At 43.5% G+C, this 17371-nt stretch overlaps 1 protein-coding gene across 2 annotated transcripts in view; it reads right to left on the bottom strand.

Annotated features, from left to right (window-relative positions):
• ACSL6 (acyl-CoA synthetase long chain family member 6) overlaps window positions 1-15782 on the bottom strand; it is a 90703-nt gene extending 74921 nt beyond the window's left edge. For both annotated transcript variants that reach the window (XM_063120709.1, XM_063120708.1), the window contains exon 1: window positions 15664-15782. In XM_063120709.1, coding sequence (XP_062976779.1) covers window positions 15664-15736 — 73 coding nt within the window. In that variant the 5' untranslated portion in view covers window positions 15737-15782. The remainder of the gene's footprint in view (window positions 1-15663) is intronic.
• Window positions 15783-17371: the final 1589 nt, after the last annotated feature.

Below are 17371 nucleotides of genomic sequence, written 5' to 3'. Positions count from 1 at the left end.
ATAATTTCTTCAGAGATGGGATGACTTTTCCTGCTACCTCAGAACTCCACTCAAAGCAAGCAACAAGTATGGGAAGCATTAAAGCTCAACTAAGTTACCAGACAGCTCGTTCTTCAACCTCAATGGCTGAGAACTTTGCCTTTTCAGACGTGTTTGAGCAAATAGGGTGAACAGAGAATATGCAAATAGCTTCCTTGAATGAAACACAAGCCTGAATCGGTGTTGGCAGATCACAGTATCACACCACCCTCAGCAGCCTGTGAACTGAAAGGATCTTTTTAAACATTATTATTATTATTCAGATAGTTGTCTGAAAAATCCTGCCAGAATAAAGCCGCTGTCAATGAACAACAAAAAATCCTTTCAGAACAAAATAAAATTAGGACTTAAGCATTACACTCAAGTGCAGCGAAGAGGTTATTTTCGTTCAGTCAGTCAGGAGCTTCATGGTTTTCAGCTGTGTGTGTTTTAACTTCAAGGATGTTCCAGGATCTTCTTTAGCTATTTTCCCCACCAGCAAACAAACAAGGAAGGCCAATTATGAAACTCCACACTTTAATGCCTATGGAAATGCAACGAATAGTTTACATCTTCTACTCCACAATGTACAATTAAAAAACTTAGCTTACCTAAAATTCCCTAGAAGAATTTTAAAAAGACATAACACAAAGTATACACAAAGATATCTCTTTTACTAGATTACTGAAAATCTCATAAACAAAAACTAGATTGGTAAAGAAATATTTACAATATTTGTAAATGTTGTTTTAAAGGTCTTATAAGTTTTTGAAGACCAGTTTTCCATTTCAGTTTAAAAAATGTACTATGCATCCACTAAGGGGGTATCATGGAGCACCCATAGAATACTGGTGGAGGAACTATATTGAACCCACTAACCTTTGGGTAGTATCTAATTGTGCCCCAGCACTAGCGCTAATGTTGTTGCTCTGGCGTAAAGCAAGGCTTATGCAACATAATTAGCGTCTGCTAGGGCAATGAGACAAAGCACTGATTTGCCACCAAAATTTGGTCTTGGCACCAAATTTCAGTGTCATATTGCTGCCTTTTCTTATTGTCCAACTATTGGTTACAATGACGCAGTGTCGGTAGCACTAATGGTGGGGCACAGGAAATGCAACTCAGTGGTAGAACACATGGTTTGCATACAGAAGGTCCCAGGTTCAATCCCTGGCATCTCCAAGTAGGGCTGGAAAAAATCCTGTCGGAAGTCCTGGAGAGCCACCACCACTCAGTCTTGACAATATTGGACTAGATGTACCAATGGGCTGATTTTGTACAAGGTAGTATCCATAGGGTAAAATCCAACATAAGTCCTAGTTACAGTAGTTCCGTTATAATGAATGAGACTTAAAGCAATCATGACTAACTATATTATTATTATTATTATTATTATTATTATTATTATTATTATTATTATTATTTGTATACCACCCCATAGCCAAAGCTCTCTGGGTGATTTACATAATATTAAGACACTTAAAAACAATATACAAAAATTAAAACCCACAAAAACATATAATATACACATACATTTAAAGTCCCATTCATTTCAATGGATTTAATCTAAGTAGGATTTATGTTGGATTTTACCCATAGTTTCCTATGTTGCTATGGTTACTACCCCTTGTGAAAAACAACTATTCCAAAAATAGCCATGAATGAACTCAGTTCATTTTTAGCCTTCCTATCTGAGATTTGCAATCAAACATGAGCAACATGGTCCAGCTATGTTGTGTTCCAAGCAATTTTATTCTAACCTATCACTAAATATGAACAACAAATATTGCCATAAGTCTCTGATGACAACAGTAACGGCTTTGAGATGTTACATGGAATTAATCCCTATCCCGCTCCAATTGTACCCATTGCATTATTGAGGATACCTTAGTTGGGCTTCACAATACTGTACCTGATGGAATTCCTACATAATTCAGGCCAAAGTTTCAGGCCACAGCTAGACCTAAGGTTTATCCTGGGATCATCCAGGGTTTGCCCCCACCTGAACACTGGATCCCCTGTGCGTCACCTAGATGAACAGGTTTGACCCCTGGATGATCCAGGGATAAACCTTAGGTCTAGCTGTGGCCTCAGTCTAACTCTTTCTTACGATTATTCCTAAAATACTTCCAATGCACTGAAGTTTTCCAGGCAGGATGTTAAAAAAAAAATCATAGCTAGAATGGCGCTCTTGGTAAATTAATAATTATAACTTTTTAGAGCTGGCTTAGATAATGGACTTTACCATAGCTGGGATTGTAATCCATAGTCCATGCTAAGAAAACAACCACCTGCCTCCTTTAGGCTGGAATCCTATACCCACTTACCTGTCTCTTAGAACTCAATGGGATTTACTTCTGGGTAGACATGCATTGCAATCCATTGCACTGGATTGCAATGTTGGTAGAAGTCCACATGTGACTCCTATTACATGAATTTGCCTGTCCTGCTGGCAGCCACCAATGATGTGGAACAGGGGGCAAGGAAACTGACTATATGATGGGTTTGATTCACGTGGTCAGCTCTGTGAAGCTCTGAAGGATGGCGGCCAGTTAATGATACAGACATGGAAAATACAGAGCCTCTAGACCAACTCTTATACAAGTAAAGTGTCAAGAACTATTTCCGCGTGCCTTACCCTGTGTTCCCTGTGAAAGAATGCAGTGCATGAAACGGTGCCAAGCAGAATTTATTGGTCTACAACAGGGGACTCCAACCTTTTTGGACCTGTGGACACATTTTGGAATTTGAGAAACTGCTGTGAGCACCATCACAAAATGCCTAATCAGTACGTCATGGCTTTGGCATCTACCTGTCGCATTTATGGATCTTAGGCTGCATCTTATTCTGCAAAACTGTTTATTTCATGTCTATTGGATGCTGCAGCAATAGCATCTCTTTAATAAGGGATTGTCTAATTCAGCAAATTGCTGATGGTGCAATACAACTAATGCTTCTTTTAAACATATGTTTTGGCAAGGTCCAGCAGTTGCTTCTTTTGGTGGAGGGAAGTTATTACACAGACAAATTTTGTACTGGAACAATCTTTAATATTCACTGATGTACACACTCTTTTAAATGATCTACCTGCTTCATGGAAGTTAACAAATGGTCAGTGTAAATGGATGCTCTCTGCTCCTTCAACAGCTAAAAATCTAATATTACAACATTGGAAGGATAAACACTCACCTCCTATTATGCAATGGATTGAGGACCTTACACGGTTTTCAATATGTGAATGGGTGGCATACAAATGCCACTTTCAAATGGATAATTATTTGAATATTTGGTCCATTTTTGTTGAAGCCTATGTATAATTGCTAGAAAGTTGAATGTATTTCATACAAATCTATGTACCTATATTTAAATAAATGAAATGGGAAAAAATCGGGAGCCCATGGCTACCATGTTCGGGGGCCATTCATGAGCACAATTGAAGATGTCCACAGGCACTATGGGGACCCCTGGTCTACAAAATATTTTTGTTTTTTTTAAGAGGAGCAGCTCTCGGCCTTCAGTAATGGACAAATCTGGAAGGCTGCAAATCCATGTGGGAGGCAGAAGGGGAGCTTTACATGCTTAGGTAGAAATCCAAAGTGGCTAAAATATTTGATCATCTGAACACACCCCTTTAATGTGCATCTAAACAAACTGCTCTCTGGCAGCCTCGCCTCTCACCTAATGAGGCACAATCACCAAGTGGTTGGATCCTTACCCTAGTGAAGTGTACTTTCCCCGAACACAGGGAAATTGGGGACTGAGGGAGAGAACTCATTTACACACTTTCACACTGTCCCAAAGATCATCAACATTTTAGCCACATTGGATTTCTACCTAAGCATTTAAAGCTCCACTGTAGCCTTTTCCAACTCAAATGAATGTAAATCAATGAAAATAGTAAAATAGTATGCATTAAAAAAATCAGACACTTAGGCTTCTATTGTGTAGCTTTAAATGACATTATTTTTCAATTTCAATTAAATTCCTTCACATTCATGTAGTTGCTCAGGAATTTGCACGGGGAGCCATTTGCATGGGGTGGAGAAGGATTTCCCCCCTAGGAGTTCAGCATGTTTTGAGGGGAAAGGAATAATAAAATCGCTAAAACTGATCCTACTGAATACCTTGTCTTTGGCATAAGTACAAATCAATGCTACTCTTTCTGTGGATATTCAGTTAATTCGGTTTTGCCATCTGTCTCCTAAGCTGTGTCTCTATTTTCATTATTCAAGCCTGGCTGTAGTAATGATAGAAGGGTTGGTGGGGGACAGCAAGTGTGCAGATTAGCAAACATATTGACATGAATTCCACGCACATGAAGCTCTTTACGAAAGCCAAGCAAACAGGGAAGCAAATGTCTTAAAGCTTGCAAGGTTAAAACAAAGAAAAGAAAATGGTTCCCAGAAAAGGAAAAGCGCAAATTAGCCCCCAGCACGAAGGTGTTTCTTTAAACATGGTATTAAAACTGTGTTCTCTGGGTAACCTTTGGGCTCCCTAGAAGTTTGTCAGGGGCTTTCAATGAGAACACCAATAATGACAGGAAAACTTCTCTGAAATCTAACTTCACTACTGATGACACAACACGATCATCCACCACACCTGAGGTCAGCAGGTTAGCTTAGAGCTAACCTGGAGCGCCATTTTTAGTGGAAAATTATTATTATTATTATTATTATTATTATTATTATTATTATTATTTATTTATATAGCACCATCAATGTACATGGTGCTGTACAGATAACACAGTAAATAGCAAGACCCTGCTGCATAGGCTTACAATCTAATAAAGCAGGATTAAACTAACAATTAACAAACAGCAGGAGGGGGCTGCCCCCTACCCCCCCCTCAATGTCCCCCTCCTATGGCAGCTAACTCACTTTGCCTAATCATGACACTGGCTCAGTTTCCAAGAACATCTAGAGATGCAAGGTGTGGGAATTTAGGTAATAAATGGAACATTAATTTTGTTCTTGCAGTATTAATGACCTTCAGAAACAATCATATGTTTTGAGGGAAATACCTTCTAAGCTTTGCAGTTAAAAAGCAGGTAACAAGGTCAAGTTCATGGCTTCCAGATAACATACTTTCTAGAGGAATGTGGGTATTTGGAAGACGTAATTCAAACTGGATGTATGTGATTCTGATAGAGAATAAAGGTGCTACTCTACCCATGACAAGGAGTGGTTGGAGTTACTACTATGGTATTTACATTACTATTACTATTTTAATTACTGTTATTAATGTTGTTGTCTCAGTATTCCTTGAAAACTTCAGAGCAGATAAGGAGCCGATAATGAGAAAAAAGTGTAACAGGGAAGCATAACGGTTATTTTTACTATTTTAAGACTCACAGCAAGGGAATACGTTCCTACAAAAAACTATCCTACAATGAATCCCTGTAATATGTACCATATCAGCTTAATTGCACTGGGGCAATAAACCAGCATTCAGGGAAATGAGAAGGCACTTTAGGTAAAGTCTACTAAAGCTGAGAGAAAAGAAGTCCAGGCTTGCACCAATTTACAGAAAGCAGTTCCCTCTAGTGGAAACAAACATTAATCAAGGTTCAATGTTAAGCCATTTTCAGAAATATGCTAAATTCCTATAATTCATCTGTAAATGAGGAAGGGGCCACTGCTATCAACAAGCTTTTAAGATACTCAAAAATGTGGACTAATTATAGCAAAACCAGAACTTCACAGTCTTACTCGTATCACTTCTTATTTATTTATTACATTTTTATACCGCCCAACAGTCGAAGCTCTCTGGGCGGTTCACAAAAATTAAAACCATAATAAAACAACCAACATGTTAAAAGCACAAATACAAAATACAGTATAAAAAGCACAACCAGGATAAAACCACGCAGCAAAATTGATATAAGATTAAAATACAGAGTTAGAACAGTATTATGCTGTATTAATAACTTTAAATTTAAGTTCACACACAATCCTGTAAACAGCACATTTCATGTCAAGGAGCGTACAACAATAAACAGATCTGACTTAGCCAAATGAAGACAATTATTGTGAACAACTAGATGTTTGATGGAAAACATCATACATGTTTCTGGCTGGAATGGAAACTTCTATGTATCTTCATGCATTTTTAAAACAATCGACATAACCACCAAGCCTGCCCTTTTGACACAGGAAAATTTCAGTCTGATCTATTCAAGTCTGGTTTGCAACCAGGTTTGGGGACTGAAACTGCCTTGGTTTCCCTGGTGGATGACTTACATTGGAAGAGAGATGGGGATGTGTGCCCCTGGACCTCTCAGCAGATTTCAGAACCATCACTCATGATGTCATTTCAGCCTGGGTGCTTAGCCCAGGATGGAAACACATCTGAGCAATAGTTTGATTTCATATTTCCAAAATGAAAGTTCCAGCATATCTACCTTTCTTGATCCCAACAACCTGAGGGATCCAGATCCCTCCTCCCCCACTTCATCTTAGGACTCTGACCATGCAGACACTGAGCAGGTTCAGACAACACAATACTCAATGGTGTGTTAACAGTCAACATGATTGTTAGTTATCTAGGTGGTACTCTCCACACAACATGGTTATAATCAACCGTGCTGTAGATTAAGGCCACTGTTGATTTGGTGTGTTTGATTGTCATATCCCCCACTTTTTCTCCCCCCTCAGTCCTCCTGCTAGTATCCCATCATCCATTGCTGCCAAAAACCTATCCTGCCAGCTAGACTACAGTGGTAGCTGCCACTTTGGCCGCTCTTGCCAGGGGACTCTGTAATCACCAAAAATAACCAATGGTGTGCAAGGAAATAGTCAACAGTGCCTGTTATATATTTTAATTATCTTCTGGTTGACCCTAATAAAGGTATTACACTAACATGGTTTTTGGAAGTTTTCTTATAGTCAAGATGGCTACATTTGTTTTGGTTTGTTTTGGGGTTTTTTTTAAGTTCACACACTATGATGGTTCAATTGTTTTTAAGTGGTGGCCAGACTGGCCTACATGAGGTGCTGGGATTTTTCTATTGTTGCCACAGACCTTTGTAACAGCCTCTTGTAGAGTGCTTTGTATGCAGAAGGTCCCAATTTCAATCCCTGGCATCTCTACGTAGGACCAGGAAAGAATCTTGCCTCAAACCCTGGAGAGCCACTGCTGCCAGTCAGTGTCGACAATACTGGGCTGGATGGACCATGGACCTGATTCCATATAAGGCAGCTTCCTATGTTCCTAAGGTCCATATGGCTCTGTATCAATCATCCTTCCAGAAGCAGGTTAAGGCCTTCTCCTGAAGTGCTTTTGGAAGCTGAGGCCGTAGCTAGACCTAAGGTTTATCCCAGGATCATCCCGGATTCATCCCTGCCTGATCCCTGGATGCCCTGTGTTGCACTTACATGAACAGGGTTGACCCCAGGACAATCCCGGGATAAACCTTAGGTCTAGCTATGGCCTGAGACTGCTAACATTATTATTTTAAATCCTCTGCTTTTATTTTTATTGGCTCTGCTTTTCTCATGTCTTTTGGTTTTTAATTGTTTTAGTTTTACATCATACACTGCTGTGGGAATGTATATTGAAAGGTGGTATAAGAAAAGGGGAGCTCTGCTGAGGAGACACCTGCTCAGCCATCCCTCCTGCTCCCTTCCAGCAATGGTCACCTGGCAGCAGCCATTCCACCAGGCTGCAGGAGACAGAGAAGGGGAGCTCTGCTGAGGAGACACCTGCTCAGCCATCCCTCCTGCTCCCTTCCAGCAACGGTCACCTGGCAGCAGCCATTCCACCAGGCTGCAGGAGACAGAGAAGGGGAGCTCTGCTGAGGAGACACCTGCTCAGCCATCCCTCCTGCCCCCTTCCAGCAACGGTCACCTGGCAGCAGCCATTCCACCAGGCTGCAGGAGACAGAGAGGGGGAGCTCTGCTGAGGAGACACCTGCTCAGCCATCCCTCCTGCTCCCTTCCAGCAACAGTCACCTGGCAGCAGCCATTCAATTCTCCCCCCCCCGATCAAATTGAGCTAATTAACTGTTAATTTCCCCTGTTAATTGTGTATTGTTGTTAATTTGCTATTGTGAAGTTATTGTAGATGTATAATGTATAATGGAAAGGGTGCTATGGCTGGTATTGTCGACGATCCTGTTGAAGCCCTGGTCAATAGATGGAATCAAGACCTAACTAGGGCTATCAACACGATTGCCCCCAAACGTCCTCTCCGACCTGCTTCCAATCGGGCACCTTGGTACACAGAAGATCTCAGGAAGTTGAAGCGGGAAGGTCGACGACTGGAGCGCCGATGGAGGAAAACTCGTCTCATATCCGACAAGGCACGTCATAGAGAACTTCTTCGTTCCTATGGGGTGGCAATACGTGCAGTGAAGAAAGCTTTCTTCTCTGACCACATTGCGTCTGCGAATTCACGTCCAGCAGAACTGTTTAGGGTGGTGAGGGGTCTAACTCAGGCACCTCCTCCCCTGAACCCAGTTTTAGAGCCTTCGGTAGTTCGCTGTGATGCATTTAATGATCATTTCACAGATAAAATCTCTCGGATAAGAGCCAATTTAGATGCCGTCGTTATAACAGAAGCTGAAGCTGAAGTGTCCAGCAACTCCGTGAGTAGGATTACACTGGATCAGTTTCAGTTGATGATGATGTGGACAAGCTGCTTGGACGAGTAAGGAAGACAACGTGTCCTCTCGATCCCTGTCCTTCTTGGGTGGTCGCCCAGGGAGGAGATGCAGTTAGACTACAACTACAACATATTGTTAATGCATCTCTCAGGGAGGGGAGTTTTCCACCATGTTTAAAAGAAGCAGTGGTACGGCCGCTTCTCAAAAAGCCCTCCCTGGATCCCCTGGACCTTAATAATTATAGACCAGTATCAAATCTTCCATTTTTGGGCAAGGTGATTGAGAGGGCAGTTGCCTTCCAACTCCAAGCAGTCTTGGATGATACAGATTTTCTAGACCCATTTCAAACTGGCTTTAGGGCAGGATACGGAGTTGAGACAGCTATGGTCGCCTTAGTGGATGATCTCTGCATGAGCATTGACAGGGGGAGTGTGTCCCTGCTGGTACTTTTGGACCTTTCAGCGGCTTTCGATACCATCGACCATGGTATCCTTCTGGAATGCCTGAGGGGTTTGGGAATCCGGGGCACTGTGCTCCAGTGGTTCCGGTCCTACCTCTCAGGTAGATTCCAGATGGTGATGCTTGGGGATAGTTGCTCCTCAAAAAAGGAGCTGTTGTATGGTGTACCACAAGGTGCCATCCTATCCCCAATGCTGTTTAACATCTACATGAAACCGCTGGGAGAGATCATCCGGAGGTATGTGGCGGGGTGCTATCAGTATGCTGATGACACCCAAATATATTTCTCTATGCCTTCAACGACAGTGTCAGCTAAGGATAGTGTGTCTCCTCTGAATGAATGCTTGGAGGCAGTAATGGGCTGGATGAGGAAAAACAAACTGAAGCTGAATCCAGACAAAACAGAGGTGCTTGCTGTCAAGGGCTCTGACCTAGGTTTGGAGGTGTGTCAGCCAGTTCTGGATGGGGCTACACTCCCCCGAAAGACTGTGTTTGCAGTTTGGGGGTGCTCCTGGATCTGTCGCTCCAAATGACAGCCCAGATAGATGCGACGGCCAGGAGTGCCTACTATCAGCTTCGGCTGATACGCCAGCTACGCACCTTCTTAGAGTCAGAAGACCTAAAGACAGTAGTGCACGCGCTGGTAACCTCAAGGCTTGACTTCTGCAATGCGCTCTACATAGGGCTACCATTGTACCTAGTTTGGAAACTTCAACTAGTTCAAAATATGGCAGCCAGGTTGGTCACCGGTACACCTAGGGGTGACCACATTACACCAACATTAAAATCATTCCACTGGCTGCCAATTAGTTTCCGGGCAAAGTACAAAGTGTTGGTCATCACCTTTAAAGCCCTAAATGGTTTGGGTCCAGGTTACCTGCGGGATCGCCTTCTCCCATATAGTCCGCCCCGCACACTCAGGTCCTCTGGGGTGAATTTACTTCAGTCAGCTAAAACTAGGCTGACATCAGTTTCCCAGAGGACCTTTTCTTCTGTCGCCCCCAGATTGTGGAATGGCCTGCCGGAGGAGATTTGTAAAATTAACACTATGTGTGATTTTAAGGCAGCTTTAAAGACTAGCCTTTTCCGGCAGGCCTATCCAGATCAATGTTAAATCATGATTTTTTAAGATGTATTGATTCCTGTTCTAATGTTGTTCCCCGCCTCGATCCAAAGGGAGAGGCGGGTAAGAAATAATTTTTTTTTTTATTATTATTATTATTATTATTATTATTATTATTATTATTATTATTATAAAATCTCTTAAATTAAATAAAATCCACTGCAGTATATAAAATCTACCTGTGTGTATTGGTAACAACCTAGGATTGTAGACCTAGCGGCAATCCTTTCACAGGGCAATCCTAATACAACTCTACCCAGAAGTAAGTCCCACTGACTTACTCTCAGGTAAGTAGTGACAGGATTGCAACCCAGTAAAGACTCAATAGATATCCCTTTGTCAATGTGCATGACATGAATAGTACAAATGTCCAGTTCTTGTTTCACTTTCATTATAACATCTGTAAAGGACCACTGAAATTGTATTATCCTTTTTCAAGGGCACTCAGTTCTTCAGCTTTAGAACAAAATCTTCAATAGAACGAACAGTGAAATGGAGAAAAGAGGTGGGACAGGAATATTTAATAGATGTAGTCTCCTTAACACTGCTTTATTTCCCCCTCTCTGGGGCTAGTTTCAGATATCATAAAAAAAGACCCAGTTATCAGCACTCTAGCTAAACTCCAGGGCTTAATTTGAGCCAGGGCCAGTCCACAAAACAATCTATTTTCCAGAGCTCTAGTATACGAAATAATAAAGATGATGATCTGTGCAGTGCTTTCCTTTTACCGCAGAGGAATTTATAACCAGCTTCATCACATCTGTGGGCAGAACTAGGCTTGGTAAGAAACACTGGGCTGTCCATCCATAACATAATGCTACTCTAGCTTCTGATGTCATTAGACTAGGTGTTTCTCTGCCTTTAATATAGCTACTCCTGGTGTGGGTCTGGAAAGATACAATGTAATGGCATCAGAATACAAGGCACTAGAATTAATGGAGAAGGGGGGAATGGAAGACAGAACTGCCTCTTTGGGTGGCAGCCCTATGTATTGTGCAACATTTCTGCAATGAACAGGGGGTTGGACTCGATGGCCTTGTAGGCCCCTTCCAACTCTACTATTCTATGATTCTATGATTTAGGACAAAGGCCTTCTAGCTCAAATAGCATGATGTTTAACTGGGGCAGCTCTACCATTAGGCAGCCTGAGGGAGCTGCTTCAGGTGGCAGATGCTGGGAGGTGGCAACAAGGGAGAAGGGAGCTGTTTGCCAAGTAGCTTGCCCTTCACTTCCTAAGCTAGCCTGTTGCCTTTAGGTGCAGTGGAGGACACTGTCCCATTACCAGTGATGAAAGAAGATTCAACAACCAGTCTGGCTGACATGGAATGGGAATGGGTGCTATCTTGCTCTTTGCCTCAGACAGCAAAATGTCTTGGGCTTACCCTCATGTTCAGGAAAGCTTATAAGAACCAGAGTTCTAGAACTTAAAACACTGCTAAGCACAAAGCTGCTTTGGACAGACTGTGGCCACAGCTAGACCTAAGGTTTATTGTGGGATCATCCAGGGTTCGCCCCTGCCTGAGCACTGGATCTCCTGTGTGCCACCTAGATGAACAGGTTTGACCCCTGGACGATCCAGGGATAAACCTTAGGTCTAGCTATGGCCTGTGACTATACTTTTTGTTATGTGTGCTACAACTCAAGCCCACAAGCCCTTTAGTAAGAGAAATGCATTATGAAGGAGGAGGCTTTTTCTGTGGTGGCACTCTGCTCTGGAATGCTCTCCTGAGGGATCATAGAATAGTAGAGTTGGAAGGGACCTATAAGGCCATCAAGTCCAACCCCCTACCCAATGCAGGAATCCACCTTAAAGCACATCTGACAGCAGAGATATTCATCTGGAAACAATGTTGTATTATTTTAGGCACCAGGTGAGAACATTTTTATTTCCCTGGCCCTTTTATTTATTTATTTATATATTTTAATCTGTGGTATGTTTTTTGCTGGTTGAAGAAGAGTTGTATTATCCCTCTCATTTTTATCATTGACATTTTAATGTATTATATTGTTGAATCCTCTTAACATTTTATATCACTTTCAAGCCTATTTTTGTGCACGAAGGGTAGTATAGATTTAAAAAGTAAATTAAAAAAATAGTGCACACTACAGTATATATGTAGTGCCCTGTGCTTCAAGGTAGTTTTGACCTCATTCAGGCCTGTACAATGTGTGGTCCACCAACTTGAACACTCATCGGGCTGTGTAAACACCAAGTTTTGTGGCCTTTTTTGGAACTGGAAAAATGGCGGCAGGGGTTGCCAAGCACTTGACAGACTATAGCAGCCGTTCCCAACGTTTGGCCTCCAAATGTGATGGACTGCAACCCCATCTGGAGGGCACCATATTGGGGAAGGCTAGGCTACAGAATAAGGTCGGGTTTTTTGTTGGGGTGAGAATCATACATTATGCAAGCCTGTAAGCAGTACACCAGTGCTGGAAATGGAGGCAGACAAGATTAATACTAACATTATTCCATGGTGACAGGATCTTCTACTTTTGTATTCATGGCTTCTATTATTTATTAAGAATATTGTTTTTGTCCTGCCTTTCCATTTTAAAACAAATGACTCAAGGTGACTTACAAGCTCTTAAAAAATAAAATACATCTAAACCTATCTTTAAAACTATAGCAACAATTACAAAATAAAAGATAAAATACAAACAGAAATAGTTCAAGCTCAGTTATACTACAAGTTGGCCACCCATGAAATAGAAAAAGGGGGAAATGTCCATGCAAGTATGTAAAAAGAAAGAAAGATTCCAAGAACTGCTCTCTGCTTAACTACAGATGATCAATTATTGATACTCTGCCTGCAGGGCTTAAGAGAGCCTGACTAAGTGAGATCCTCCCCCTCAGTCCACATGGGCCGCGCAACATCCCAGGAAATGGGCCTGTCGCGGTGGCCATCTTTTTCCGACAGAAGAGCTGGAGCGCACGAGCACTCCAGTAAAAATTACTAGGTAAAAATAATTTTAAAACCCCCGACCCTGCTCCCCTCCACACCCCCGATGGGCATGGTGCTCCTGAAGAGCTCCATACTCCATGCCTGGTTCCCAGCTCTTTGCGTTTACTCGCGAGGAGCTGGGACGAAACCAGGATGGCAGCCCATACCTCCCGCGGTCTCAGGATGATCCCGAGACCACAGGAAAAATCGGGCTAAAAGCCATCCCGGTAATCCCGGGGTAATGGAGGGATCATCCCTTCCTGCCCCCAGGATCCCCTGTGCATTATGTGGATGCACAGGGATGATCCCGGGGCAATCCTCAGGATAAGGCATCATCTAGACATGCCCTAGGCTGTGAATGGCCTAGTATGACTGAGCAAACATTTACTTTAGGAGAATCGGATAGTTTTAGATCTCTGGATGTGTGCCTGCACATGCATAAAACCAGAATACATTGGGATACTGATATCATAGACTCAGTTCTCTAGATAAATAAGCAACCCTTATCTGCCCCATCCCTTGAAGTAATAATGATTCGATCCGGAGGCTGTATTTTATTTCATCCTTGCTGGTGCCGTTGCCTCATTACATAGTCATGAAGTAGGGTTCAAGTTCTCAAACTTGTAGCTCAAGTGTCCTGCATTGGGAGGGATATCCCTGATGACCTTATGATAGTAAATGGAATGATAACAAATATTTTATTTCCTGAGAAATACTGTATGAAACAACAGCAATAATGCGCTTCTGAAAACTTCTTTTCAGTAATAATCCTCTTCTTAAAGCTGTCCTGCCTTACCACATGGCTTTAGGCCCTCCTGCTCCTTCTGCCACCTGACGTGACCAATGCAGGTAGGCCAAGTGAAAGAACGCTGCACAGATGGTGAAGGGGGTAGGGTAAGACTGTTTGGACTGGATTTACAGCTGTTTCTCCCACTTCAACAGTTCATCCATTTGAAACGGAGTCCGCTCCCCACCCACTCCACAAGAGGGCCCAATTGTCAGGGTTCAGTCATAGAATCTGTTTTTACTACAACAGGAATGTGTAAAGTAAATAGGTCTCTGGTGGCCTGAAAAGTGCTTAAAACATAAGGGGGACTCACAGCAAGCCCCCCCCCCCAACACACACACACACTTAGGATTAAAGAACAAAATGTCCGGGACAGATGGCAGGGCTACAGGAATGGACGAGCCCCCAATTTTCTCTCTCTCTCTCTCTCTTTTTAAAGGAAGTGTGGTTCTAAACCTTATTTTTACCCTTTTTTGCCCCCACCCTACTTATTTTGATATTTTTGTAGTGCCACTGGATGACTGCCATGATGAAGGGCATTTGATAGCTATGGTTCACACCTCTGACAAGACCACCCAACACAGAGTATATCGGCACACCCAGAGCCTTTCTCTAGCTTTGCATGCATCCGAGAGAGCGGGTGTCCCCAGTGGGGAGTTGCCTCCTACATGTCTCAAAGGGAGCATGAGTCTAGTATTAGCAGTCAAATATTAATTTCAGCGCAAGAAAATGAACCCAGTCCCTGTGAATGATAAGTGCTTCTCCATTCATTAACACAGCACACATCTTGTACATTTTTCACCGAGATCTTTACCTGCCTTGCCCAAAAGTTGTTCTAAACCTACAAATGAATGGCAGTACTTATAGCTTCATAAGGGCCTTTCCCTTTCCTTCCCCCACCTCTAAAGTGTTCCATTTCAAATCGTTGCAGCAGATTACACCATTTAAAACCGAACCTGTCAAGCGCCAAAGAGGACAGCAGCTATTCCAGGGCCCCAGTAATCCTCTCTGTCTGATCCCATCATCTTTAAATCATTGGCCATCATTATGGCATGCAGTAGCAATACAGAGCAGACCCCCCCCTCCTCACCGACATCCACATATATACCATATACATTCCTAGTTTAATATCAAAGGAGAGGGTATCTTGGCTGAACAAAGCATCAGGAGCATACAGTCCAAATGAATAAGTCAGCAGAATCGCTGGAGAGAAATTATGTAATCTTTTCATTTCAGGGTCTGCCTCTCCGTATTTTAAAAAGCATTATTACATCCTCGCAAAGCAGTGCAGAGCTTTGAAAATTCCTCTACAAACGGCCCAACACTGCAGAGAGATCACATCAACAATGCCTGTCTCCTTTTAAAAACATCCCAGCCCCTGGCTTTGGCTTTTCCTTTCTTTTCTGTCTGTCCTGCTTCTTCTTGAAAGGTAGCTGAAACGACCTTTGCTAATTCCAGGAAAAGAAAAGAAAAAAAGGGGGGGATCCAAGCGAAGCTGAGGGAGCAGAAATGGCGGCAGTGGGGTGACGGTTGCATTGAGGTCATGTCGAAAAGAGCCCCTTGCATGTATTAATAATACCTCTTAAAAGGCTTTTATTTACAAAGGAAGGAAGAAAAAGACTCGAAATGCAGCAAGGGTATGGAAAGCGCGGTCCGTGAAAGGGGGCTTGCAGGAAACAGAAGGGGAGCAGCATCTTGGGGCGGGGAGGGAGGGAAGCAGGCGACTTACCCAAGAAGAGCCAGATGGAGCCACCAGACACGAGGAAAAAGGTGAGCATGCCTGCTGGAGCCGGCTGCAGCATGGGCGGCCTGAAGCGAGAGTGCAGCTTGAGGGGGGGACTGCAGCAAAGTCACTGCAGTGACTGAGGTAGCAGCGGCAGCAGCATCTCGGCGGCGCGGACTGGCTGGCTGGCGCTCCCTGCTCCAAGGCGCAAGGACGCCACTCGAGTAGCTCCCGCAGCAGAGGCGGCTATTTTTAGCCGCCCACCGCTGCCGCACCGGCTCCTCTGAAAGGAGGCGAAGCGTCGAGCCTGCGGCCGGGGCGAAGGGGATGCCAGGCGCGCGCGTGCCGCCCCTGTGCATGCGTACATGCAGACATAACAGGACTCCCGGCCCCACCCACCGACCCCCGCGCCGCGCGCACACACACACAAACGCAGACACACGCGCCTCTCGGAAGGCCGGCCGCGGCGCAGGCGGACGGGGCACGCGTGGCGGCCGAGCAGCTGCAAGAGCAAGTTGCGCAGAGGGCAGCCTGGCGAGCCGCCGCTGCGTTCGGAGCGAAGACGCCGCTTTCCAGCCCGATCCTACGCAGCAGGGTAGGCCGGCGCGCCCAGCTCGGTATAAGCTTACAGGGGTCAAATGCCTGGCCTAAGCGTACGGGTCTGCACCTCCAAAAGGATATTGCAGAGCTGGGGAAAGGATCAAGGGAATGGTGCGACTCTCCTATGAGGAGAGTTTCCAACATTTGGGACATTTTCGCTTAGAAAAAAGGCGAGCAAAAGATGGGTGTATAAAATATAGTTGCATGAAATTTAGATATGGTCTATAAAAGTTATGCATGGTGTACCGAGATTGGCTAAGGAACATTTCCCTCCCTCTCTCATAATACTAGAACCCAGGGTTCATGAAGCTCAGTGGTAGGAGTTTCAAGACTGACAAGGAAGTGCTTCTTCACACAACCCATGGTGAAGATACGGAAATTGCTACTAAAAGATGTAGTGATGTCTACCAACTTGGACGACTTTAAAAGGGGATTAGACAAATTCATGCAAGATAAAGCTAGCAATGGCTATTAGTCAGAACACTTTCAGTATCGGATCTGTATACCAGTTTACCAGGGCACATAGGGTACTACTGCCCTCTTGTCCTGCTCGTGGGCTTCCTATTGGGGCATCTGGTTGGCATCTGTAGGAACAGAATGCTGGAGTGGCCTTTGGTCTATTCTAGCACAGCTCTTCTAACGTTCATAATTTCTGCAACTGTAAATACCTGAGTATAAAGCCAGCAGTGGAGACTGGTGGCACCAATTTCATTGAGACTGTGAATCCTCTCTGGGCTTCAGTCAAAATGCTAAAGGAACTATCCAAGGTGCTGGAACCAGTTTGGGGATTGGGTTCAGCACCTTGGATAGTTCCTTTAGAGTTCAGACTGCAACCCAGAGCGGATTCACAGTCCCACTGTGAGCCACCAGCCTCCACTGAAAGCCAGGTTTGTTGCCACGGTCAGCTAAACCTGTCCCCTTGGCAAACATACCCGTGTGATATATTTATTTGTCACATACACACTTTACATGTTTATGTGTACACTTAAAACAAAAATTATTCCCGTAATAAAAAACATTTGCATAAAGCAAACTGCAGCTTACCTCAAATATTCAAATTCAAACCAAATGCAATAACAATTCAATGAGAACTGTCAAGAGAAACTAAGCATAG

The sequence above is a fragment of the Elgaria multicarinata genome, chromosome 3 (assembly GCF_023053635.1).
Source record: "Elgaria multicarinata webbii isolate HBS135686 ecotype San Diego chromosome 3, rElgMul1.1.pri, whole genome shotgun sequence".
NCBI lineage: Eukaryota > Metazoa > Chordata > Lepidosauria > Squamata > Anguidae > Elgaria > Elgaria multicarinata.
Note: the sequence above shows the minus strand (reverse complement) of the source record. Positions and strands in the feature narration are given on the sequence as shown.